The sequence below is a fragment of the Colobus angolensis genome, unplaced genomic scaffold (genome assembly GCF_000951035.1).
Source record: "Colobus angolensis palliatus isolate OR3802 unplaced genomic scaffold, Cang.pa_1.0 Scaffold75, whole genome shotgun sequence".
Taxonomy (NCBI): Eukaryota; Metazoa; Chordata; class Mammalia; order Primates; family Cercopithecidae; genus Colobus; species Colobus angolensis.
Window position 1 is genome coordinate 4,914,285 of NW_012121265.1, and position 27,865 is coordinate 4,942,149.

General features: G+C 47.4%; 1 protein-coding gene across 2 annotated transcripts in view; it reads right to left on the reverse strand.

Annotated features, from left to right (window-relative positions):
* Nucleotides 1–25,178, reverse strand: part of VWA2 (von Willebrand factor A domain containing 2) — a 52,267-nt gene extending 27,089 nt beyond the window's left edge. Inside the window, exons 1-5 of one of the 2 annotated variants that reach the window (XM_011927839.1) lie at nucleotides 24,864–25,178; nucleotides 14,628–14,689; nucleotides 8,817–8,891; nucleotides 7,491–7,624; nucleotides 943–1,052 (exon numbers count right to left, since the gene is read on the reverse strand). In XM_011927839.1, the coding sequence (XP_011783229.1) occupies nucleotides 943–1,052; nucleotides 7,491–7,624; nucleotides 8,817–8,891; nucleotides 14,628–14,679 (371 nt within the window). In that variant the 5' untranslated portion in view covers nucleotides 14,680–14,689; nucleotides 24,864–25,178. Of the gene's footprint in view, nucleotides 1–942; nucleotides 1,053–7,490; nucleotides 7,625–8,816; nucleotides 8,892–14,627; nucleotides 14,690–24,561; nucleotides 24,709–24,863 lie in introns of those variants that run through there. The other variant, XM_011927840.1, reaches the window with a different exon arrangement.
* Between the last annotated feature and the right edge of the window lie 2,687 nt (nucleotides 25,179–27,865).

Sequence of the window (27,865 nt, forward strand, 5' to 3'; positions counted from 1 at the left end):
CACATCAGCTAACTTATAATGTAAGTAAAGTAAACATATCACTATATATATATATTTAGAGGGTGATATTGTTTGGATGTTTGTTGCCTCCAAATCTCATGTTGAACTGTAATGCAGTGTTGGAGGTGGGGCCTGGCAGAAGGTGTCTGGATCATGGGGGCGGATCCCTCATGAATGGCTGAGCACCATCCCCTTGGTGATGAGTGAATTCACATAAGATTGGGTTGTTTTAAAATGTGTGCCACCTCCTCCTCTCTCTTGCTCCTGCTCCCGCCATGTGATGCACCTGCTCCCCCTTTGCCTTCCACCATGACTGGAAGCTTCCCGAGGCCCTTACCAGGAGATGTTGGCATTATGTTTCCTGTACAGCCTGCACAACCATGAGCCAATAAGTTTTCTTCATAATTTACCCAACCTCAGGTATTTCTTCATAGCAATGCAAGAACAGACTAACACATAAGGTGTGTATATGTATGAGCACATAACCAGATAGTCATAATTTTTAAAGCACTCTCAATAACAGAGGGGCACTTACTCTTTTTAGACCACAAAAATGAGGCTCAGAGAAGTGTGGTGAACTGTCCAAGCTGCAGTGGTCACAAGAGACAGAAATGGGATTAAGACTCAATGTTCCTCCTATTCCTCCAGGCTCTTAACCCCATTTGTGACCTTCAATAGCACTTTCTCCCAGGTAATTGACAACTATACATCACAGCAGCAAATTTTTTTACTTGCATTTAAATTCCTACCTGGGACATTATCATGCAATAAGGAGGGGCAGCCTTGAGAATGGAATTCGTGTGACCAACTGTGCCCAGCTGGGCTCCTGAAAGCAGCCCCCAGTCCTCTCTGTGAGCCCAGAGCAGGACCAAACCCTTCAATGGAGCAATTTTAAGAGCAGCTGGCATCACCCTAACCACAGCAGTATCTGATCATACATACTTGAAAACCATCCTCTTGATTTTTGCCTTCACTTCCTGTTGGGTTGAAAATGAATCCAAGGGGAATTCCAGATGAGGAGTGGAACTGAACTGGAACGCTCCCACTCTGACCTGCAGTAGGAGACAGTGGGCTCAGGGCCCCAAGACTGGGGTCAAGTCAAAAACATTCCTAAGAGGAAAGAAGGGGCAAGAAAGGTTAACGACCCTGCCTCCCACCCACTCAACAAACACCAGTGCCAGAGCTTTCTCCTGTCTCCCTAAGAGGAGGTTCCAAAGACCCATTTGGAGAACCTGGAAAAAAAAACCAGCCAAATCTGTTTGTGTTCTGCACTGACGACCCCAATTCAATCTTCTTGACTGACCTTCTGCTAGGCAGCTGAACGTTCTGGCAGCGTTCTCAGCTGAGTTTGTGCATCTTTAGGGCAGGGTCTCCAACTCACTTTTACCAACTGCCTCCCAGCTGCCAGTGCTGTCTTGAGCAGTTTCATGCACTATCTCATTTAATCCACAGGGTCACTATTAACACCCACATTATGGGTGGAGAAATCCCAATGTGGAGAATATATACGTCTGGCCCAAGGCAAATGCTTACTTACCCAAGACTAGTAAGAAAGGCAGCCAGGCCATTGGACTTTGTGCCTATGGTCTTCCCTAAGGCCCAGTTATAACTCCTGCCTTCTCAGCAGCCAGCACAGGCCAGCAGCAAAACACTTACTGACCCAACTGGGGCTGCTGCAGAAGCTAACCATAGCCACCATCATTGATAACTCATGACTAAGCACAGCCACCCCACAACCCAGTCCTTCACTGGGTGGTCAGCCCCACCAGACCTGCTCCTGCCAAGCTAGAGAAAGTCCAGGTCTCTAGACCATAGTCAGACTTGGAGGACAATCAGCATCCACAACTGAGACGACCAGCATTGGGGCTGAAGTTCTTCTGTAATGAAGGAGAACACTGGTGAATCCACATAGATTTTGTGTCCTAATTGAGGAGGCCATAGGAGATCCAATGCCTTGCAAAACTGGAGAAAGGAAAACTGAGTAAAGTCACTCTCTGGATCCTTAAAGCACTAGCATGTCTTGAGCAGAGAAGGCTACAAACATTCAGGTTTCCTCCCGAGGGCCCAAGGTCTGCACCTAATCGTTGGTTCTCCAAAACCCCTGGAGAAACAACATTCTCTGTTACTATTCTCAAAACTAACCCTAGTTCTGGCCAAGAGTGCAAATGCACCAAGTGAGTCATGTTTAAGCAATGATGCTGCCCTCTGCTCCTCACTTGAATTCCCTCATTGCCATTCCCTTGACAGGCCTGGGACTTGGGAGATGATGGAAACGCCCTGCCACACCAGGCCAGCGGCATCTGCTCTGGATCAGCTGGGTGGGGTTCCCTTTTGCAGGCAGGGTGCTCTGGGCAGGAGCTCTTCGGCACCTTAAGCCGAATGAGATCTCAGTCTTCAGTGGGCACATGGGGGAGACGGACACAGGAAGACAGACCAGTAGGTGATCTCGGGAAGAAGCTTCTGGGAAGGAGCGCTTCCTAGGTTTTCCTTGAAGTTAGTGTATGATTAAAAAGGGGCATCTCAAACCAGGGGGAAAAGATGATCTAGTCAGTCAACGATATTGGGACAACAGGAGAGCAATCTACAAAAACTAAAAGATAAACTGCAAATGAATTCAAGATTTTGGGGTGAAAAATCTAAATATGAAAGTTCTAGAAAACCTCAGGAGAATTTCTAAAATTTCAATGTGTAAAAAGACCTTACTTTCTATTACTTAACAGCCAGAAGCCATAAAGGAAAGACTGATAAATGTGACTGCACGAAAGAAAAAACAACTTCTGCGGGACGAAACATACCTTAACGGAATAAAAAAATAAAGACAAAATGGAAAAATTATGTGTAAGTCATGTTAAAGGGTTAGCTTCCTCAATATATAAAAAAAAGAGAATCAACCTACAAAAGACCAACAATCCAACAGAAAATGGGCAAAGGATTTGAACAGAGATCACAGAACACGAAATACAAATAACTCTTTTTTTTTTTTTTTTTCTGAGACGGAGTCTCGCTCTGTCGCCCAGGCTGGACTGCAGTGGCCGGATCTCAGCTCACTGCAAGCTCCACCTCCTGGGTTTACACCATTCTCCTGCCTCAGCCTCCCGAGTAGCTGGGACTACAGGCGCCCGCCACCTCGCCCAGCTAATTTTTTGTATTTTTTAGTAGAGACGGGGTTTCACCATGTTAGCCAGGATGGTCTCGATCTCCTGACCTTGTGATCTGCCCGTCTCGGCCTCCCAAAGTGCTGGGATTACAGGCTTGAGCCACCACGCCCGGCCAAATAACTCTTTAATGGAAAGATATCTGGCCTCACCATAATGAAATAGCATTTTTCCCCATCCATTTAGCAAAAAACCATATACAATGTTTCCAGGGTGAAACGAGCATTCTCAAACATTGCTTGTAGAAATGTAAATTGGTACAGCATCCATGGAGGGCAATTTTTAAATATTTATTGAAAATTTAAAAAAAGAAAATTAAAAAAATGCATAGGGCTACTGGAAATGTATCCTACTTATACATGTGAAATGATGTTATTTACAAGATCACAGTATATTTGTAACAGCAAATATCCATCAATAGGGGTTAATTAGACCTTGATAAATCCTTATGATGAAACATTTTAATGACCTGTAAAAAAATTATACCTGTATACAGACATGAAAAAATTTCCAAGAAAATGTGAGGAGAAAAAAGGCATGAGGGAACAACGAGTGGTAGGCTATCCTTTGTGTAATAAGGGAGAAAGAAGAATATTTATTCATATTGCCTGTACTTGCACAAAGTGATTTTGGAAGAGACTCAAGAACACAAGTTGAGGGACAGGCCAAATGGAAAATGTGTGGGTGAAAGGGAGACTTTTCACTGTACATCTTTTTATTGAACCCATGTGAATGAATTACTTAGTTGAAAAAATAACCTCCCCTGAGACCAACAGCTGGGTGTGTTTACTTGAGTTAAACAGGAAGAAATATAACTTCAAAACAAGAAGGAAGCAGCTTAAGTCAGTAGTTAAAGCATTTTGTTTAATTGGTGGTTTGGGAACAAAATAGTTGCCTTTTATCTTCAGTTTACTGTACGCTCAGAAACAGGCCCGCCCAGCTATCTCACCAGCCATAATCACTTTGCCCCAGTCACTACATTAGAGCCAGGAAGTGAACCTCTCAGCTTTTAAGTGTTAAGAGGAAGACTTCAAACACCTTAAATTCACCTTAACAACAGAGCATCCATAAAAGTCTTAATTTACAGCTACTTGACATTTCTTCTTGAAAACTAAAGTTAAAGCAAGTAAAACATGGCACAAATGAAATCCCTTGTACACGGAGATAACAAAAAGAGAATACAAAAAAAAAAAAAAAAAAAAGCAGCAGCAAAAACATAAAGCCTGAAGCCACAAGTCAGACTAAACCATCTTAAATCGCCCTCATTCAAAAACCCTTCTGCAGCATGCCAAGGGGTCCACCTGACCTTGGGGGTCAAGACACTAATTCACTCACCCAAGTAAACACTCAATTCCTCTGCTTCTCAAGTCTTGCTGTGAGAAAGCTTTTCTCAGGTTAAGCCTGAATCTAACTCCCTGAACACCCAGATTCTACCCTTAAAAAACAGAGCCATTGTCTGCTCTCTTTCACATGAAAATGATCCTCAGGTTCCCTCATTCATAGAGGTTTCCAGGCCTCTGGCTGTCCTGGCTCCCTCATGGGCACTGACTGGCCCATGTCTAACCAAGAAATCAGCCCCCAGAACTCAATGACACTTTCTAGATGTGGTCCAGCAACGCCCAGGTTAAATTCCCTGAACTCTGGGATCTGTTCCCAATAGCATCAGCCAGGAAATTTCTTGTCATGGTTTTCTTACACCACGCCCACACACACACACACAGACTGCCACACTGCTGGCCATTTGCTGTGTGATAGCAAGGTGTGAATTTTGAGGGCTAAGACAAATGGACTAATGGAGCAAGTCCTGGGCTGAGAGTCAAGAGCCCCAGTTCTTCCACACTTAGCTCTCTCCTGAGGTTGCTGTGTGACCCTCAACAGTCACTTAGCCTCTCTGAGCCTGTTCCCTCATCTGTGAAACACAAATAATACATAGGACCCTACATTCCCAACTAGCCAACCCCAGGGTCTCCAGGCTACTCATTTCAGGACACACTACATCAATGCCAAGGTCAACAGTGTTTAAACCCTCCTGCTACTTCTCTCTCTGTTATTCCTCCACGAGTAACTAGTGATACTTTATAAGGAACTCTTTTAAAACAGGGTCCTGTGCAGAGGGTGGTGGGGAAATGGCACTTTTTGGCCCGGCCCTTTCAGGGTCTATGCTGGTTTAACATCATGGTTAGAAAACTTCTGGGCTGCTTGTGCCTAGATTGAATGATGCTGCTATGGAGTCCTCAGGCACAAGACGGTCTAAGGTCCAGGGAGTGTGCTCCAGCTAATAAAACGACACACCATTCTGCAGAAAATCTGGCCCTCATTAAAAGCCATGTATTCTCCTAAATCCTAGAGGTTTTAGTAGGATTAAGCTAGGAATGTTATCTTGGAAAACCACTTCCTTCCTCAACCTGTATGCAACTGGTCTCTCATCCAAGTAATGACAGCTTTTCCAGGCTACATCCTCGCTTAATCTTTTTTTTTTGAGATGGAGTTTCACTCTGTCACCCAGGCTGGAGTGCAGTGGTGCGATCTCGGCTCACTGCAAGCTCTGCCTCCTGGGTTCAAGCGATTTTCCTGCCTCAGCCTCTCAAGTAGCTGGGACTACAGGCACGTGCCACCATGTCCGGCTAATTTTTTGTATTTTTAGTAGAGACAGAGTTTCACCATGTTAGCCAGGATGGTCTCGATCTCCTGACCTCGTGATCCGCCTGCCTCGGCCTCCCAAAGTGCTGGGGGCGTCACCCACCGTGCCCAGCCTCTCTTAATTTTTAAGGTGACTTTTGAGTAGGTTCACATGATTCAAAATCCAGAAAATATTTAAGTCTGTATTGATGAGTCTCCCTCTGGCCTTGTGCTCTGTCAACTCACTTCCCAACCTCCCCCTTAATGAAAACCACTGTTCTCAGCCTCTTACAAACCCATTCAGAGTGTATACAGATACAGGAAAATATAAAGATAGATTTTCATTCATCCCCCCTTATCTTTTACATAGAAAGTAACATACACACCATTTGCACCTTACTTTGACACTTCGCTTGTTCTGGTGTTTTTCCATATCAGAGAGCTTCCTCACTCACTCTCTGGAGCTGGCTAGTGTTTCAATATACGAATGCATCATAATGGATTTATCTGTCCCCCTCAATGTACGTCTGGATTGCCTGAAATCTTTTACAGTTTATACACATAATGCTGCAATGAATAACTCTGTATGGGTACTATTTTGCATGGGCGTGTGTATTGTAGAATAAATTCCTTGATGTTGAATTGCTAGGTTAAAGGATCCAAGCCTTTGTAACTGAGATGAATACTATTCGACTCCCCCCAGAGGCTGCACCATTTCACACTCCATCAGCGGTGTATGAGAACACCAGTTTCTTTCAAGATTTGCCAGTGAAGCATGTCACCAAATTTAGGATTTGTTTTGCTAACCTAGTAAGTGAAAAACTGTATGTTAGGCAGACGGTTTGCTGACCCTCTGAGTGAGTGAGGTAGGGTTTCTTTTCGTATGCCTAAAGGCCTTGAGTGTTTCATTTTCTGGGAATTGTCAGTGTTCCTTGCCCATTTTTCTCTTGGATTGTTTAAAAAAAAAAAAAAAAAAGCCCCTTTTAGAAATAAGAGCCACCACAGCTACCACACTGTGCTATATTTAAGACCTACTATTTGAAGAACAAGAAATGAGAATACTGTCTGGATCCACTCAAGCAGGAGTAGTTCCTCTCAAATGCAAGAGAGGGTAGGAGCTGTGCTTCATGTTCAGTCTGCTGAGGTAGTAACAGCTTTAGTCTGCTTAGCATGCTTTCCCTTTCCCACTGTTCTGCAAACACAACCCAATCTCTCTTTCTAGAAGAAAGTCAAATCCACTCCCTACCCCCAAAACATGGCAGAGCTCTTGACTGAGGTCTGGCCAGAAAGTCTCTTCCCTCTGACTGCTGTGATTGGTCAGTGGATTATCATGTAACCAAGGCCTGCCCAATCAGAGCCCTCCCTGGGGCTCTGACCAGCTCTATAGAGAAAAAAGTCCCCTTAATTTTTACTGGGGTCACTAGCTTGAGGAACAATGCAGGACAACTTGGCTATGTCAGGAAAACCTGTCTGGGAAGGAAGTCAACCAAAAGAAAACAAAATTGAGAGAAGGAAAAAAAAAAAAAGAGAGAGAGAGAAAGATGCCTTATAGCCTCAACTCAGCCCTGGGACCCCACCATGCCAGGAACCAGGATTCAGCCCCTTGGTCTTCCCAGCTCCACAAGCCAGTAGATGCCTCCTCTGCTTGAGACCAGGTTTCTGTCCCTTATCACGGAAGACGCCCTAACACAAACATCTACAAAGACTTGCACTCACCCTCTCGGTGCTGATGTCCAGAGCGTCACAGACTGTGATGGCAAAATGCTTGGACCTTTCAAAGCTCCCTTTCCCGACGCTGTTAGACCCATCTAACAGAAACAGGATGTCCACTGCAGCGGAGCACCACATCACTAGGGAGAGCGGGACAGACAGGTGACAGCCAGTAGCAAGTGGGTCTCACTTCCGAAGCAGAGTGAAGGCATAAACAGCCTTGTGATGGGCCAAGCTGCTGCCCCTCTTAGCATGAAAGGGGAGAACTAACCTGCAGAAGGCGGCCTCCTCTGAAGCAGGAAGCACAGGCACCACGGGTGTGATGCCCACAAATGGGCTCTTACATGAAAGCCTTTGTGTTATAATAATGGAAGAACCTAGTTCAACAATGCCAATTAAGCTCTATGAGGGGGTCTACTGGGCCAGTGAGCAGCACTGAAAAGGCTTGGTCCCAGGCCTTGGAGGGCCACAATCTAGTGTGGACACGGGCACCCTGATATGTGAGGCCATATTACCCAAGAGTTCAGTAGCAGTAACAGCAGTCATGTGGAGGGATACTGATTAAGGTGGAAAAGGAAGGAATATGGTGGGAGATGGGCAGGGCAGGTAGCCACTCCATCACCTGGTGAGCAGATAACAGAAAACCTTGAGGCACAGGCCAAGTAATTCAATAATAAAGATTTACTAAGTCTGGGCATGGTGGCTCACACCTGGAATCTCAGTACTTTGGGAGGCCAAGGCGGGCGGATTGCTTGAGTTCAGGAGTTCAAGATCAGCCTGGTAACATGACGAAACCCCGTCTCTACTAAAAACACAAAAAGTAGCTGGGCGTGATGCATGCCTATGGTCCCAGCTACTTGGGAGGCTGAGGCAGGAGGATTGCTTGAGCCCAGGATGTCGAGGTTGCAGTGAGCTGAGATTGTGCCATTGCACTGCAGATCCTGGGCAACAAGAGTAAGAGCCTGTCTTTAAACCAAAACAAAAAAAGGTTTACTGAGCTATTTTGTTTGTTTTTGAGATGGAGTTTCCCTCTTGTTGCGCAGGCTGGAGTGCAATGGCACAATCTCAGTTCACTGCAACCTCCGCCTCGTGGGTTCAAGCAACTCTCCTGTCTCAGCCTCCCGAGTAGCTGGGATTACAGGCACCCACTTTTGTTTGTTTTTAAACCAAGTAACTTGGTCAGGTCGCTGTTTGGGGGCAATGACTCTGGCCACAGCATGAAAGAAAGACAGGCAAGGGGCAGAAACTCCCTGGGAGAACACGGTTCTCCTCCAGTCCCTCATGCAGAGGTCTGAGTGGGCATCCAGAGGGTTAAGAAGAACCTGGGCTTACTTTTGCTGGCAACTGAAATCTTCCCGATGGTTTCTCTGCTTACATGGACTTCCTGGAGAGGGAGAGATGGGGGCACTAGGAGAGAAAACACCAGAAGCAACCATTAAAATGCGGAGAGGCGAGGAGGCTCAATCTCCACATTAAGTGACCGGACTGAACAGGTAACAGCAGAGAAACCTAGAATGTGGGGGAGTGATGATTCTTGCATCTCAGAAATTACCAGATAGATAACATAAAGAAACCCCCCAGTTACGTCACTTCTGTGAGGTATCTTTGTATTTAAATGTGGGTAGTTTTAAGAGAAAGAGTAAAAATAACACACAGTGGGGCTCTAGAGAGCCTGTGATTCTGAAAACTTTTGTCCCTGGTCAGGTGTAATAACCACAGTCTCCTACTACCTCTAGGCACATCCTTGGAAGCTCCCTCACTACCCCTGCCAGGCCCCTCAGAAAATACATCTCACTGCCTTAAAGATTAATCTTCATGGCCAGGTGCGGTGGCTCATGCCTATAATTCCAGCACTTTGGGAGGCCGAGGTGGGTGGATCATGAGGTCAAGAGATCGAGATCATCCTGGCTAACACGGTGAAACCCCGTCTCTACCAAAAATACAAAAAATTAGCCAGGCATGGTCGTGGGCGCCTGTAGTCCCAGTTACTTGGAGGGCTGAGGCAGGAGAATGGCGTGAACCCGGGAGGTGGAGCTTGCAGTGAGCCAAGATCACACCACTGCACTCCAGCCTGGGCGACAGAGTGAGGCTCCGTCTCAAAATAAATAAATAAATAAATAAATAAATTAATTAATTAATTAATTAATTTAAAAAAATTAAAAAATAAAAATACAGAAATGAGCTGGGCATGGTGGTGTGCACCTGTAGTCCCAGCTTCTCTGGAGGCTGAGGGAGAATTGCTTGAACCTGGGAGGCAGACGTTGCAGTGAGCGGAGATTGAGCCACTGCATTCCTGCCTAGGTGACACAGCGAGACTCTGTGACAAAGAGGGGAGGAGAGAGGGGAGGGGAGAGGGGAGGGGAGATTGGAAGGCAGCGGTAAGACCCCGAGGAGGTCACAGGATTGCTGAACAGCGAGCCACCCACGATGGAAGTCCTGAAGACAATAAGGGGTCCCCAGAACGGACGTTTGGAAAGACCAAAATCCTCTCCGCAACGGTAGCTGGTAGGTGTCTAGTGGCAGAAGAGAAGTACACTCAGATGCTTTGTAAATGTCAACGTGCAGCGACTAAACACAGAGGAAACAAAGCTATAGGGGCAGAGCCTAGGAGCAGCCAGGTCACCAAAGTAGGGCAGATGAAGGAACACGAGCAGGCCGGGTGTGGTGGCTCACGCCTGTAATCCTAGCACTTTGGGAGGCCAAGGTGGGCCCATCACCTGAGGTCAGGAGTTCAAGACCAGCTTGGCCAACATGGTGAAACCCCATCTCTACTAAAAATATAAAAATTAGCCAGGTGTGTTGGCGGGCACTTACAGTTCCATCTACTCGGGAGGCTAAGGCAGGAGAACTGTTTGAACCTGAGTGGCAGACGAGCATGGGGGCTGCTGTGAAGAGAGGTGAAGGAGAAACAGCAGGGAGGATAGGAGGAATCACACAGTACAGGGCACCTGGTCTTAAGGTTTGCAACTGCCAGGAAAGTGATGACAAGAGAGACTCCAAAAGAGGGTTTCAGTCTGGGGGAGTGACAGCAATGACCCACATTATTGGTCAACCTGCTAACTCAGCACCCTCTTGGCTGGTTCCAGCTCTGTCTTTCCCAGCTCCTTCCCGTTCACTAGTCCCCCATGCAAACTAAACTAGTCTTTCTCCATACCATATCTTTGAGCAGACAGTTCCTGCTCACCTAATACTCCCTCCTCCCCTCAGTCTCTACTCATGGAGATTCTAAGTCAATGTGCTGAGCCAGCAGTCAGCTCCACAGCCTAAAGTTGCCGGACAAATCTCTCCCATTAGATCTGGCACAGTCTGCTGCTGCTGTTTTGCCACCAGAGACAGAAACAAGACTTAGACTAGAAAGAAAGACAGTAGACATAATTAAAGAAAAGAAAATCCACATGCATTAAAAAAATGGCAGCTATTGGGACAGAGGCAGGGGCAGCATCAAAAACAAAAACAAAAACAGGCTGGCGGGGTGGCTCAGGCCTGTAATCCCAGCACTTTGGGAGGCGAAGGCAGGTGGATCACCTGAGGTCAGGGGTTCGAGACCAGCCTGGCCAACAGGGTGAAACCCCATCTCTACTAAAAATACAAAAAATAGCTGGGTGTGGTGGCAGGCACCTGTAATCCCAGCTACTTGGGAGGCTGAGGCAGTTGAATCACTTGAACCCGGGAGGCAGAGGCTGCAGTGAGCCAAGAGTATGCCACTGCACTCCAGCCTGGGTAACAGAGCAAGACCCCATCTCAAAAAAAAAAAAAAAAAAAAAAAAATTACAGGCTTTCTGCTCACTGCATTCAGAGATCATGACCATGCCAACTCCTGGGCCCATTGCAGCCCACCCCATAATGTGGTACTGTTCCCACGAGCCCCTCGCCTGGCTGCCTGGAAGCTCCCCGACGGCAGGGACATTTCCACCCAGTCCTCCACAGAGCCTCGTCCAGCCCTCTGCATACAACACACAGGCCCTAAGCTTTCCTGAACTGAGTCCATGAATTATTCTCCTGGCAAAGGGCCCAGAAGCTGAGGAATCCTCAAGACCCCACAAAGAACAGAAAAATACAGTTTCTTTTTAAATATGTTACCAGCAAATTCTCCAGCTGAAGGCAGGCCAGCCATCTGCCCAGGATGGGAAGGTAGGGGAGCTCTGTGAGCAGAGACCACTCACTAAAGATGTCACTCAGCTAACTATGCCCCTGTACCCTGTGCTCAGCTGTCACGGCAGGTGGCAGGCTTCAGGTGAGCCCACCTTGAGCCCGGGTGACATCCCCCACCCTCCCTGTGAAATGTCCTCAGGACTGCAGAGGCTCCCCCCTGAACAGGCAGCTGCTTCATGTGTGATTGCTGCTGCTTTTTCCAACCAAGGCAGCAGCCCCCCTGAAGACCAGCTGCCTGGACTCCGGAACATCAATCTGCCGGATGGGTGAGCTGGCAGGGTTGAGAATCACTAATCTAGTCAAATTCTTTCACTTTACAGATATGACAGCCAAGTCTTAGAGAGAACTTTTGTACATTCTTATCTTTCCAGAGAAGCCGAGTGGTACGGCCAGCCCAGGAGTAGGGAGAACTGGGTGTTAGTCCCAGCTGTGCCACATAGCTGTGTGACCTTGGGCAAGTCACAGGGCCTCTCTGGGCCTCCCCTGCCTCATCTGTACAACCCAAGGATGATGAGATCAAGTGTATGTGATTGCGATCGGGAGGCTGGACAGGGCCACAGAAGGCAAAGGTCCATGATAAGCTGGAACAGAACCTGGACTGTGCCCGGGACTGCAGAGACTTCATTCAGGCCCTGGCCCCAAACACATCTCACCACTCCCCAACCCCTTGGCCATGAAGCTGCTGTGTTACACTCTCCATCCACCCCACCTGGCTTAGAGACAGAGGGAAACAGGTGGGCTGGGCAGCCAGGCTGGAGCCACCAGCCTTTCTGATCCCCGCGAGGTTCCAGGAAACAGGCAGGTGTTAACAGTAGCCAATTCAGCAGAGAACAAATATCTACTCATGGAAACACAGACCAGGGAGGAATTGCAAAAAAGAATCCCAGAGGCCACTGTGCAACCCCTTGGCTTTACAGAAGAGGACCCCGAGCCTCACGAGGCTGGGACAGCTTGGCCGCCCAGTCCATCTGTTCTTACTTATAAGACAACAATCTGCAGACACATTAATTCCTTCCTACCTTCTCATATTTCAAAGAGGCTAGAACTTGAAAGGGACAAAGTGGGAAGTAAAAAGAAAGTGAATTTGCTCCATTATTTATTCATTAATCTATTTCTGGAGCATAAACTGTGAGCCCTGCCCAGTGCAGGCCCTGAAATAATACAGTGGTGAATAAAGAATGTTAAAGAATGTGCAGTCTCTTTCCTTGAGGAGCTTACGTCTTATGGAAAAGATGTCATTTTAAAAAATGCACACAAAACTTGTATCTGTGTTAAGTGCTACAGAGCAGGGGCTACAAGGGATTTGAAGAGGGGATGAGACATGATCTAGAGGTCCCAGGGGAATTGTGCTGGGGCCAAAGGATGGGGAGGAGTTTGCCAGGGTGGCAGTGTTTGGGCGAGGGGGTGATCCAAGCAGAGAGGCAACATAATTCAGAATCTTTTTGGTGGCGGGGAGCAAGGATGCAGGGCAGGACTGGAAGGAGAGTGGGCTGTTGTGCAAAGGGCACAGAGGGGACTCACGATGGCCAGGGGTAAGATGAGACAAAGCCTCTTAGGAGCCACAGAAAGTTGGCTGGGCGTGGTGGCTCACGCCTGTAATCCCAGCACTTTGGGAGGCCAAGGCGGGTGGATCACGAGGTCAGGAGTTCAAGACCATCCTGGCTAACATGGTGAAACCCTGTCTCTACTAAAAATACAAAAAAATTAACCGGGCGAGGAGGCGGGCGCCTGTAGTCCCAGCTACTCAGGAGAATGAGGCAGGAGAATGGCGTGAACTTGGAGGCGGAGCTTGCAGTGAGCCGAGATCGTGCCACTGCACTCCAGCCTGGGCAACAGAGCAAGACTCTGTCTCAAAAACAAACAAACAAAAACCAAAAAAAAAAAAAAAAAAAAGCCACAGAAAGTCACTGAAATGTTTTAGTTGGGGGTGAAGAGGGGTCCAGACGTGATCCGATTTGCATTTTGAAATGGCCGCTGTAAAGATATGGAATCAACCCAATCAATGATAGACTGGATAGAGAAAGTGTGGTACATACACACCATGGAATACTACGCAGCCATAAAAAGGAACGAGATCGTGTCCTTTGCAGGGACATGGATGGGGCCAGAAGGCATTCTCCTCGGCAAACTGATGCAGGAACAGAAAACCAAACACTGCATGTTCTCACTTGTAAGTAAGAGCTGAGGGCCGGGTGCGGCAACTCACGCCTGTAATCCCAGCACGTTGGGAGGCCAAGGCGGCCAGATCACCTGAGGTCAGGAGTTCAAGACCAGCCTGACCAATATAGTGAAACCCCGTCTCTACTAAAAATATAAAAATTAGCAGGGTTTGGTGGTGCGTGCCTCTAATCTCAGCTACCCAGGAGGCTGAGGCTGAGGCTGAAGCAGGAGAATCGCTTGAACCCGGGAGGCAGAAGTTGCAGTGAGCAGAGATCGCGTCATTGCACTCCAGCCTGGGTGACAGAGTGAGATTCCATCTCAAATAAATAAATAAATAAAATAAGTGGGAGCTGAGCAATGAGAACACATGGACATGGGGAGGGAAACAACACACACTGGGGCCTGTTGAGGGGTGGGGTGGGGAAAGGGAGAACATCAGGATAAATAGCTAACGCACGCTGGGCTCAATACCTAAGTGATGGGTTGAGAGGTGCAGCAAACCATCATGGCACACACCATAGCACACATTTACCTATGTAATGAACCTGCACATTCTACACATACACCCTGGAACTTAAAAATATAAAAAGAAATAGCCACTGCATGGAGAATGGTTTGGAGGAGGACCAGGGGACCCAGGGGACCCAGGGAGACCAGCAGGCGGCTTCTGCAGTGATCCAAACATGAGATGACATGGCTTAGACTAGGGAGGTAGCCACGGAGGGGAGAAGCAGGTGGATTCAAGAGACCTTTAGAATTGAAAATCAACAGGATTTGAAGCAAGAAACCCCTCCACCCAACACCTCAGTACTTCCCCACCACCAATCTTACCTCTGGAAAACAGGAAAATACAGACGGTTTCCAGCAACAGGAAACGGGGCATGTTGCTATAACTACAGAGACGGGAAAAGAAGGAAAGAATCAGTAATTAGTTCTGTGAACACCCCAAGTCACACCGCCAAACAAGATGCCAACTCAGCCTTTTCCAGGTCACAGATATGACCCCAGAGGCCCTCAGCACAATAACTACAGTGGTCTGGAAAAGTCCCCAATTCCCAAAAAGTCATGGAAGACTTTACTACAATTACTTTCGTTTTAGACACCAATCTAACATCTTCCCCAGGATACCTCTCTCATCCACCCCCAAACGCACCCCATCCTCCACACGCCCCGGGAAGCTGTGCTCTCCTGCTCTCCCCGGAGTTAAGAAGCCCGGGGTGTTGGCTCTGCCTGGGTCCTGACTAGCCACGTGACCCTGGGCAGAGTCACTCCTTTCTCAGGGGCTCCATTTCTTGATGAGGAGTTAGAATTCAACAGGCTGAAGATCTGATTTTCAATGTCCTCATCTCCTGAAACCTTCTAATGCGGTTAACAAACCTTTCCCCAGCCGGGCGCGGTAGCTCAAGCCTGTAATCCCAGCACTTTGGGAGGCCGAGACGGGCGGATCACGAGGTCAGGAGATCGAGACCATCCTGGCTAACACGGTGAAACCCCGTCTCTACTAAAAAAATACAAAACACTAGCCGGGCGTGGTGGTGGCGCCTGTAGTCCCAGCTACTCGGGAGGCTGAGGCAGGAGAATGGCGGGAACCCGGGAGGCGGAGCTTGCAGTGAGCTGAGATCCGGCCACTGCACTGGGAACCCGGGAGGCGGAGCTTGCAGTGAGCTGAGATCCGGCCACTGCACTCCAGCCTGGGCGACAGAGCGAGACTCCGTCTCAAAAAAAAAAACAAACAAACAAATCTTTCCCTAGATAAGACAACATTTGAAGAAAGCCTGCACTATCTAAAGTATCTACTAGTCATCACTAATCATCTAAATTATTTATAAATCATAATCTGGCTGAAGGAGGAGGAAATTTTTTATTTTATTTTTTTATTTTGAGATGGAGTCTCACTCTGTAGCCCTAGCTGGAATGCAGCAGCGCGATCTCGGCTCACTGCAAACTCCGCCTCCAGGACTTAACGTGATTTTTGTGCCTCAGGCTCCCGAGTAGCTGGGACTACAGGGACACCCCACCACACCTGGCCAAGAAAAATGATTTTTTAAGAAGTTTTTTTAAAAACACTTCACCACCCAGGCAGCAGCCACACCTGCCCCGTGGTGGCAGAGAGCCTACATGAACGCAGGGACCCTAGTCCTCATCCTGGTGCCCTGTGACCTTAAGAGAGACTGCGGTTCCTCCCTTACAAAGTGAAGAGAAGGGCCCCGATGTGGCTAAGCTGTCTTAGAGTTTTAAAAGTCCCACTGGATCCCTGCCTCCATCGTGAACATATGATGTTTGGACCTCAAGATACATCCAGCTCCATTTTTTTTTTTTGACATACTTATTTGCATAAAGTTTACACACATGCCGTAACTCCGAAGTTTTTTTAAAAATAAGACCTTCGGGCTGGGCGCGGTGGCTCAGGCCTGTAATCCCAGCACTTTGGGAGGCCAAGGCGGGAGGATCATGAGGTCAGGAGATCGAGACCATCCTGGCTAACATGTTGAAATCCTGTCTCTACTAAAAACACAAAAAATTAGCCAGGCGCAGTGGCGGGCGCCTGTAGTCCCAGTTACTGCGGAGGCTGAGGCAGGAGAATGGCGTGAACCCGGGAGGTGGAGCTTGTAGTGAGCCGAGATCACGCCACTGCACTCCAGCCTGGGTGACAGAGCGAGGCTCCATCTCAAAATAAATAAATAAAATAAATAAATAAATAAATAATAAAATAAAACCAACCCTTCGTGGTGGCTCACGCCTGTAATCCCAGCACTTTGGGAGGCCGAGGCAGGTGGATCACCTGAGTTCAGGAGTTCACGACCAACCTGGTCAACACGGTGACTACTGAAAATACAAAAAATTAGCCAGGCATGGTGGCAGGCACCTATAATCCCAGCTACTCAGGAGGCTGCGGCAGGAGAATCACTTGAATCCGGCATGTGGAGGTTGCAAGTTCCTAAATGGAGGTCGAGTATGTGTTCCTATTTCATACACTCTCATATGGGAGATAAGTGGTTAAGGAGGACTAGAAACCCAACTAGGCCAACCAGGCCTATTGGGGTGCTGAACAGACACAGAGCATTCCTAAGGGAATGTCACCAGAGAGAAAAATACAAATCTGTACAAAAATCTTTACTTTTTTTTTTTTGAGATGGAATCTCGCTCTGTCGCCCAGGCTGGAGTGCAGTGGCGCGATCTTGGCTCACTGCAAGCTCCGTCTCTCGGGTTCACGCCATTCTCCTGCCTCAGCCTCCAGAGTAGCTGGGATTACTGGCGCCCACCACCGTGCCTAGCTAATTTTTTGTATTTTTAGTACAGACAGGGTTTCACTGTGTTAGCCAGGATGGTCTCGATCTCCTGACCTTGTGATCCCCCTGCCTCAGCTTCACAAAGTGCTGGGATTACAGGCGTGAGCCACTGTGCCCGGCCAAAAATCTTTATTTTCACACTTAAAAAGAATCACATCCTCATTCCAACAGCTTTACTAGGCTTGGCCAACCCAGTATGTTACACACTCACTCAGGTACTTGGAACATTACTGCAGAGCTCCTTAACCAATCGAGTCAGGGCAAAGTGGTCACTTACCCCACAGCCAGACTCTGGATTTGTCTCCTGGGAGGATACCATGCCTGGCACAGGCTGAGGGGGCAGCTGCAGTGGAACTTTGCCCCCAGATTATGAACCAGTGTAAGTAGCACAATTCTCATGGCTAATTTCACTTCAGATTGTCATGTTTATTGATGTGGAGCTTTCTGAATAGGGAGGTTGAGGCACTGCCAGGTGCTCAGTAAAACAAATATTTTTTATAGCACTCTAGATTGAGGGCAGCAGTCAATGGTAAAATAAATTTCAGTAGCATGTTCCTGACAGGTTATATAGCAGCCCTGGCTCAAGGATTTCTCCCCGTGCACGATTCCTAAGACTGTTTGCTAGTTGATTCTTTGTTTTGGGAATTTGATGGTTTTGATGAATTTGCTGTGATCCAAGGGTGTTCAAGTACTTCTCTGAGCATTGACCTCTGGCTGGGATTGTGCTTCAACAGTCTTGAAATGAGGTCCCTGGGTCCCTCTGTTACAGTCAGGGAATGTGAATTCAACTCGTGATTCTTTTTTTTTTTTTTTTTTTTGAGATGGAGTTTCTTTTGCTCTTATTACCCAGGCTGGAGGGCGATGGCACGGTCTCGGCTCACTGCAACCTCTGCCTCCCAGGTTCAAGTGATTCTCCTGTCAGCCTTCTGAGTAGTTGGGATTACAGGCATATGCCACCATGTCCAGCTAATTTTTGTATTTTTAGTAGAGGTTTAGGGGTTTCACTATGTTGATCAGGCTGGTCTCGAACTCCTGACCTCAGGTGATACGGCCGCCTCGGCCTCCCAAAGTGCTGGGATTACAGGCATGAGCCACCGCGCCTGGCCCAACCTGTGATATTCTTTTGTAGGTCTCTTGGTATGTGTTTGCCTCAAAAGGAGGCTTCCCAACTAAAAATTTATAGCAAAGTACACCAAGGCTCCAGAGATCCACCTTCTCATCATGAATCTGACCTTCAATCATCTCGCGGGGGGCAGGGGAGGGAGTCCAGGGTGCCACAGAGAGTGGTCCTCCTGGGGGATGGAGCATGTACTGACCACACAATATTCTCCGGCTGTATGGTTATTTCCATGATGCCACCAGATTCTACCTAATTCTAGAATATGCACCACTTGGAACAGTCTATAGAGCTCCTTGGATTTCAAAGCAGTCCTAAAACAAACTATTATAAAACAAATATCCCCACCAGCCGAGAGTCTTCGTGCAGGGTCTTCCTGCTTCAAATAACTAAGAGGCTCAAGTCTTCCCCTGATTTAAGTGAAAATCAGACACCTAACATGGCAAGAGGCAGGATGTCAGGACCTCTCCAGACATGATCAAAGGGAGAAAGGTGGCGGGAAGGATATTGGCCTGCAGCACACACTTCCTGCTAGCTTCCAGCCCTGCGCATGCCAGCAAGAAAGACTCATGATTTCCCTTTCCCCTAAGGACATGTTTGTTTTTTTTCTTCTCTTACTCCACACCACAGAGGCAGAGCAAGCCCCCACCTGCCACCTGTGAGTCACACAGGGGCGAGGCATTGAGGATGCAGTGAAGAGCTTCTCGATGCTGTCTGTAGTCCTTAGGTTCAGGATGATCTTCTTGAGTTACAGCTTCTGACCCTGGGCACTGGCAGGAGACTAAGGCTCAGGCCTGTTAATTATTTATAAAACAAGGATCCTAGCAGCCACTTCCCCAGGCTGCTGTGAGGATAAAGTGGAAGGAAGTACAGAAGGTTCCTGCCACGTAGGAAGGCACCCAGTAAACACAGGCCCCTTCCCTCCATGCTATGAGACCAACTTAAGCAGCTTGATCTCGATCCACTATGTGCCTCTGCTTGCCCAGCTGCATATTTTCCAAAGTCGCCCGTTTCTGCTCATTAAAATAGAATGTATGTTGGCAATCTGCAAATACACACAGGAGGTCAAATGCCTTCTCCTAGTTGTTTGGTTCAATCAGACAGTGTTGACTCTGCAACCTCTGCGGCACCTCCCTCTCCTGTCCCCCTCAATGCAACCCCTATCGTCACACAGCCCATGCTGAAACTGCCCGGTGATACGTTTGTCTTGACTGCCAGGTGGCAAATGCCTGAGACTACAGACTGCATCTAGTCTCTGCTGGAACTCCAGAGACCTACATGTCTGCTCCTTGCTGGCTAGATAAACGAAACACCAGAATACCTCCTGCAGGAGGGCTAGAGGAACACTTCCAGGGCACTGTTGCACTCACTGTGTTCACTGCATTCTTTTTTATAACAAGATTACTGAAATGAATGCTATTGCAATGCTGGTGAAGTATTGTTTGCACTCTATTCCCACCTAGTCATCTCAAATAGGCAGCTCATTCCCCTTTCATATCAAAATTTTCCTACGATACTAATTTGACCTCCAAAATACAGCCCTACACCCGGAAAGCTTTTTTTTTTTTTTTTAAAGGGTAAATTCCACAGTAAAAATCAACAGCTGCTATCATGTAATGAGCATTTCTTGTGTGCCTGCCACCAGGCTCAGCCCTTCGTGTCTTCTCTCCTAATCCTCGCAGCCAGCCAGGGAGGGTATATTATCCCCATTTCACAGGTGAGAAAGCTGAGACACAGAGAAGTGAAGTGTTCTGCCCCAGCTTACACAGCTTATCAGTGGATCAGATTCCATTCTGGCCTCCTAGCATCACCTTCACGGTTCTGGGGAAAGCTGCCACAGAATGTTCAACAAGGGAGAGGTGCTGGGGCTGCCGGTAAGAGGGGACACTCTGGCAGAAGTCCAGGCTCCAGAAAACAGGCTATGAACTCAGGGCAGTTCAGAAGCACAGAAGCACAGTTTTAAAAATCTGTCACCCTGAATCCTGCACGTTGGCAATTCCATCCCGTTCCCCCCGCCCCTGCCACCTGCCATCCATCCCCCCTCCCGCCGGCTAATACCTGCCAGCAGCTCCCACACTCCATGCGGCCCAAGATGAGATTTACCAGGGCCCTCTGGCTTCCTATAAAGTAGTTGGGAGTGATCTGCAAGCCAGGGGCTGGAACAGACCACCCATTCTCAGGTACACCTCACCAAGCTTTTCCATTACACCTCGCTCATCACCTTGTTCCCTTCTGTTCCATTACTCATGCTAATCCCACGCGTTATTTCTGGCTTCTGGAGTTCTCATCCATGGATGTCGATGCTCCCCACGCCCCCGATCTCCTCATCAGAGTGTGGCCTTCGGATCCTGGTTCCACGCAGCACTAGCTGCACTTGGGACAGCAGGCATGTGAAGTCTGCTGCAGGATGCCACAAAAATTTCCACTGCGCACTACTCAGGAATTACATTTCCCATGACACAGGAAGAAATAAAAGCCAAAACAAAGCTACTTTTTAAAAAAAGAGGAGCTGGATTGGGGATAGCTGAAGGCAGTTTTGCAGGATAATGTCTGCCTTCTCTACCGTCGGAAATGAAATGAGTGTAGGGAAAAAGAGGAAACCATTTCTACCTCCTTACAAAATGCAATTCCAGTCCCAAATAGATTAGCCCTCGGCAGCCTCCTCCGAATCAGCAGGATGGAAATCGGAGCCCTTTACAAGAATAGCATACACCTGAACGGGAAGGCTAAAGTCAGAGGTAAAAATCTCCGGTGGGGAAGTCTTTGTTGTAACAATTATCTTGTAACCTTTGGCAAAACATTTGGCTCGGGCCCAGAGTGTCAGCAGATATGGAGGACACATTTCTACTTTAATACGGCAGAGAGCATTTTAAAAGCTGCTTGGGGAAAGTCATGCTCCCCCTAAAAGAATTAATCAAGTTTCAGAACCCAGTGGCCTGACAACCAAAAGTCAGCACCAAGGAATGAACTACATGCGATTTCCCTGGAAATGCGAATTCCCCGGAGGGTTAGGGAGAAAAGCCGGGAAGATAGACACAGATCACAAGCCCTCCCACACTCTGCATCTGCAGACATTTTTAGCCAGAAGAGAGTTCATGTTTGTTTTGATGGATGATATCTGAAAATGCTTTAAATTGTACACAATCCGAATTCACTGTGTGGGACACTGGGATAAGCCCTGAGGTGTGGGAGAACACACACAGGACCCAAAGTCGAGAGACAGGATTCCAACCTAGCTCTGCTCCTAGCAGCTGGCTGACTGCAAGCAACAACCTACCCCTGCCTTAGTTCCTCATCTGCCAAATGGGGAGAATCTCAGTTTCATAAACTCCCCCAGTGTTGGTTGTAAAGATTCAGTGAGACAGGGTAGAAAAGTCTCGGCTAAATAGTAAAAGGCTCTCTAAATGAATGACGTTAAAAGTTTATCATTACCTTTAATATATTCATTTCATTTAACAACACTCATAACCTGTAGGGTAGATATTACCATTTCCATTTTTACAGATGAGGAAATGATCTTGGAGAAGATGAGACGCGAGGCCACAGAGCGAGAAAACCCCAAGCTTAGCGTCCAGCCCAGGGCTTCTCAGCTATGACCACAGGCACGCGGTACACAGATGCACCGGTACACAGAGGCACGTGGTACACAGAGACATGTGGCACACAGAGGTACCAGAACGCAGAGGCACACAGTACACATAGGCACCGGTACGCAAAGGCACCGCAGTATGCAGAGGAACGTAGTACACAGAGGAATGTGGTACACAGGGACATGTGGTACACAGAGGCATCGGCACGCAGATGCACCTGGTACCAGGAGGCATACAGTATGCAGATGCACTGGAAAGAGCAACCATCTGATGTCAGGACACCTGAGCACAAGCCTCCTGGGTAAATTTCTTCACTTCAGGCTCTCAATTTCCTTCTCTGTAAAATGGAGGTAACACCATCCATCCCATTTTCCTGGAAAGGTTGTCGCCAGGATCCCATGAAACCACGATGTGAAGGCTCCCAGGGAAAGGACAAAGTTTCCTAATTTGAGAGCGGGGAAATCTAGTTCAAGAGAAGAGACTCATGATCAGGAAAGGAAGGGGAGGACTGAGGGTAGTAATCACATTCAAGGGAAGTCAGCAGGTAATGTTGTGGGTGGAAGAGGAAAAGTAAGCAGTCCAGGGCTGTTTAGAAGATGAAATGGCACAAAAAGGAAGGACTTCAAATGTATTCAGCTGTCCCAGTGTGCTGCCTTGGGGTTATACAGACACACTTTGCAGGCAATGCACACACACAGTCACCAAGAGACTTCCAATAGCTTCCTCGATGATGGCAGGTGGGGACTTGTTTTATTTTAAAATAGCCTTATTGGATAAAATTTAAAATGAGCAATTCTGTTGCAGCCCTCCCAATTAAACTAGGTTTTCATTTACTGATATGTTAATTCAAAAGTTTGAGGCTAGAAAAGAGGTTGTTCTAAAACAACCTCGTAGTGTTGCTGACCCTCCCCTTGCTATAATTATATGAAATTTCATTTATCCAGTGAAAAGTATTAAGCACCTGCCCTGTGCCCAGTACCCTTCCAGGTGCTGAGGATGCAAAGACAATGCTTTGTAAGATGCACACACGTCAGGGGAGTTATTATCAAAAGACATTCTCACCAGGAGCTTATCTCTGATGCCATCACTGCCAAATAACGATTGTGTTGTTTATGATGCTCATTAAAAAGCCAGGAGGAGAAATGTCAATGTATATTACTGAGCAAAAGACACCAATCTGAGAAGGCTACATACTACATGATTCCAATCATAAGACATTCTAGAAAAGGTAAAACTATTGAGATAGTAGAAAGATCAGTGATTACCATGGATTGTAGGGAGGGCAGGATGCACAGAGGATTTTTAGGGTAGTGAAACTATGCTGTTTGATACTATAATGGTGGATTTGTGTCATTTTACATTTGTCCAAATGTAAAATGTACAACAGGACAAACCCCAGTACAAACTGTGAACTTTGGGTCACAATGATGTGCCAATGTCAGTTCATCAGTGGTACATCAAATGTACCACTGCAGTGGGGGATGCCGATAATGGGGGAGGCTGTGCATGGGTGGGGATAGGAGGTATATGGGAAATCTGTACCTTCTGCTCAATTGTGCTTTGAACCTAACACTCTAAAATTGGGTCTCGGTTTTCTCATCCATAAAAACGTGGGCTTCTGACTATGATTCATCCCAGGGGCTTGTGCCTATTGAAGAGAGGGGAAACAGTGGCTATAATCTCTGGATGGCAGACCAAAAACCAGACTTAAAGAAAATACACTGATGGTTTTCAGCCAGACAGAGATGATGAGGCAAGCAATCCTCTTCTCCAACCTGGGATTTGCCTGGAGACCTAGTCTGAGAAATTCTTATACTACTAGGAGATGGCTCTGGGCTGGATTTCTACAAAAGAAGAGTAAGGCCTGAGGAGCTCTGTACCCCCATCAGTCACAAGAGAGGATGGCTTCAGTCTGCTGAAAGCCAGCAGCATTTGCAAATTCATGCCTGTGGCTTTTGCCAACTCTAGTGGTACCTTTCTGACCTCTTCACTTCTCTTTCCTGACTCTTCAATAAATCAACTATATTCTTAATATAGTATCACCTTAAGAGCAAAAGAGACCTTGAATTTTTGGGACTCAATCTATAAAACACTTACAGGTTCTGGGATTTTACTTAAAGCAGCTTATAATTTGAAAAATGTACACATTCTAATTATTCCAATCTCCAAGACATCAAACGCATAGCATGGTGTCCCTATCGCAAGGCCCCTCTCAGCTGGAGCCCTTGATTCCACAATCACAAGCGGCAAGGTGCCCTCCTCCCTTCTTTTCTTTCTGGTGCCCCCAGCAAGTTTTCAAGATGCAGTTCTGAGACTCCCCCATTCACCGTCCCAGCAGGCGGGAGGGATGTGTGGGAAAGGTCGGCTTAGCTACACAAAGTTTTGTTAGCCTTATTGGAAGGGAAGAAGACACGCAGGAAGCAGGGCTGAGCCAGGTGGGGGAAGTCACCAGAATGATAAATCCCTGGACTTCCCATTGCCCAAGCGCGAGGACTCTCAGGGCAGCCCTCTCAGGTTCTGCTTGCAGACACTTCGCTGGGGGCACTCGTTTTGCCTGGGAAAACTGCCCCAAGTCCCCCTTAACACCTGTATATGTCCTGTAATGGGGTGTGGGGTGGAGGCGAGTATGTCACCAAATACTTTATTCAAAGGGCGAGTCCCTTTCCGCGGCCGCCAGGGAAGGAGGCCGCGCGACTGTGCCAGGCAGGCAGCTTGGGTTTAATACATGCCCTTCTCCACCCCTGTACCCAGAGCCGCTACCTCCTTACCTGCTGACCGCACCCCTCCCAAAACCCCGCCAGCTCGCCCGGGTCGGACCACGAGGGGCTAGGAGGCCGGCGCGCGCCAGGTGCGCTCTTCCCCCGACGCCGCCGTCCCGGGAAGGCCGCACTCAGGTACGCGCAGACAATGCGAACAAAGCCCGCACCCTCTGCGGGGCCGCACAGCCCAGGTGCTCTGGGTAGGGGTGACCGGGCTGAGGGGTCCCCAGTCCGGGGAGCGCGAATCAGTCATCGGCGGCTCGCGCTGGTGGGTACCCGGGCGCCAGAGCCAACTCGAGGCTAGGACTCACCGGGAGGAGCGCGGCGACCAGCGCTAGGTGCCCGGGCAGCTCTGCTCACAGGCGCGGGCGCGGCTGGGGCCAGGGGGCGCTACCGGACCACAGGAGGGGCGCCCGGGGCGCGGCTGCCACGTGGGACCCCTGTTTGTCTCTCCCGGGAGAGGGCGGCACGACCCGACCCGACCGAGGTCGGAGGCACTACCGCCAGGGAGGTGCATCGAGCCCCTAGTGTTTTTTAACGCTGAATCAGCCAAGGTCCGCAAATAAACAAGTACTTACTTCTTCGCGGGTCACCCAGCCTCAGAGCGGTGCAGCAGCGAACACTGTGCCACCAGCTGACTCCTCCACGGGCTTTATAGCTCCTTGAAAAAATGTTGACTTTGGCATCTCTTCTATTTGTCGTGGCAATTGCCTTTAATTACCTGTCCCCCCTATTATTGTAGTTGGGTAATAAGCGCACCTTTTGGCCATCATCCTTAAGTCTGGAGGGCATTTGATTTTTTAAAAAAACAAAAAAACAAAGCACAATGCCTAGCATGATGCTTTATATAAAGTAAGCTCTCGATGAACGTTGACTGTGACTGCACAATCTATAATTTCCACACTTCATTTAAAAACTGTCAGTACATGCCTGTTCATTGCATAAAAAAAAAAAAAGAAAAAGAAAAAACAGTAAGCAAACTGATAAATCACTCATTTTCCACCACCCAGAGATAATCACTGTTAACATTATGGTGTATGTTCTTCTAATGTCTTCTATCTATGCAAAAATTTATATATTTTTAGTTCATTCCATACAAAATGTACATTACTCAGATTTTCCACTTCCTTTTTTTGAATGTCTATGTTTTGAGCCACTACATAATGTTTTAACATACTTAACCTATCTGCTATTGTTGAATATTAAACTTTCCATTTTAATACAATTAGATGTATTTGTGCTTTTGTCCAATTACTTCCTTGGAATAAACTACAAAAAGGTAAATTTCTAGGATACAGGTTTTATACAATTTAAGACTTTTGATGCATATTATCAAATTGTCCTCAAGGAAGGTTGACCTGCTTCCTCTTTTCCATGCTCCTTCCTGTTATTCTTGTAAATGTCAATTTGATAGGAAAATAATTTGTTTTACACCTTTCCTGTCTGTAGTTCTCAGTTAATTTCCAAGCCTCCCGACATTGACAGCTTCTAGTAAAAGTGGCCCATGGTGACTTTAATGTTGCAAACCTCATTGAAGGAGGCTGGAGGAAGGACTCATTTATTCCTGTAATTCATTTATCCCAGTAACATTTACTGAGCGCCCAAAAATAAAAACAGGGCCACACCAGAGCAGCAGACATAATGTACTACCAGCATGCCATCCCCACAGGGGACAGCAGTTGGTCTTGAGGTCTAACTGCTGGGGAGGAATAGTCTCTGCCTCTACATCAGCAATGCCCCAGAGAAATACTGCACAAGCCACATGTGTAATTTTCAATGTTCTAGTGGCCACATTTAACAAGAAAAGAAAGTGAAAAGAAACAGGCAAGCTGGATTTCAGTATTAACCTAAAGATCCAGAATATTACCTCAACATGTAATCAATAAAGATGTTTATACTGTCTTCAAAGTCCATTTGTTTTTGAGACACATTCTCACTCTTGCCCGGGCTGGAGTACACTGGCACGATCTTGGCTCATTGAAACCTCCTCCTTCCAGGTTCAAGTGGTTCTCCTGCCTCAGCCCCCTTAGTAGCTGGGATTACAGCTGCCCGCCACCATGTCCGGCTAATTTTTGTATTTAGTAGAGACGGGGTTTTGCCACGTTGGCCACGCTGGTCTCAAACTCCTGACCTCATGTAATCCACCCGCCTCAGCCTCCCAAAATGCTGGGATCATAGGCATGAGCCACCACGCCTGGCCAATCCTGTTGTATTCTATACTCACAAGCACATCTCAATTTAGAGTGGTCGCATTTTTAAGTGCTCAATAGTCATATGGGGTTAGTGGCCTGTACTGCTCCAGAGGAGATGTCCAACAAAGACAAATCCCAGGTCCTCAAGAAAGTGGAAATCCTACCTACGACAACCCTTTCCCCGCACCCCTTATGCTGTTTAAGTGACCAGCATACTTCAGGTTTACCTTGGAGAAGCCACATTTCAACACTGGTTGTTCCTGAAGTATTTGGCATATCTTTAATTTGGGGGTGGGGGTGGTATTTCACATTTTCATTCCGTGATTATGAAGAACTGAAAGTATAACTACAGTGAAGATACCTGTTGCTTCAGACTTCACTTCAATGTATAATCGGTCTGTCCGGGATGTGCACGCCAACAGGAGAGTACAGGCCATGGTGAGTGATGAGTGATGAGTGGGTGACCAGCAGGGGTGGAGTCTTTTTATGCAGAAAGCTGGATAACTACTTTTGTCATCCATGACATCCCTTCCTTTGTGAAGATTTACAAGGATTTAAAAAACAAAGTTATTATGAATTACCATCATCCTAAGGGGCATGTAAGCTTCTTGCTTCCCAGGAGCTTACCTTACTCATCTTTGCAGCCCAATGCTTGGTAACTTGCACAGAGTAAATGCCCTCAGAAATAAATAAAAATCCCATGTCCTCCACTGACTGAAAGGACCCCCTCTTGTCCAAGGGGACCCCAGAGAAATATTTTTGAGACTTAGTCTCGCTCTATTGCCCAGGCTGGAGTGCAGTGGCTGGATCTCGGCTCACTGCAACCTCTGCCTCCCAGGTTCAAGCAATTCTCATGAATCAGTCTCCCGAGTAGCTGGGATTACAGGCGCCCACGACCAGGCCCAGCTAATTTGTGTACTTTTAGTAAAGATGGGGTTTCACCATGTTGGCCAGGCTGGTCTCGAATTCCTGACCTTAAATGATGCAGATAAATCTTAAAAGCAGAGTTCCCAGATATGACTGGAAGAGAGGTGGGACACAGCTTGTTATATCTGCTCCTTCACTATCAGCCATTAGGTTTGTTTTGTTTTGAGAAAGGGTCTTGCTCTGTTGCCCAGCCT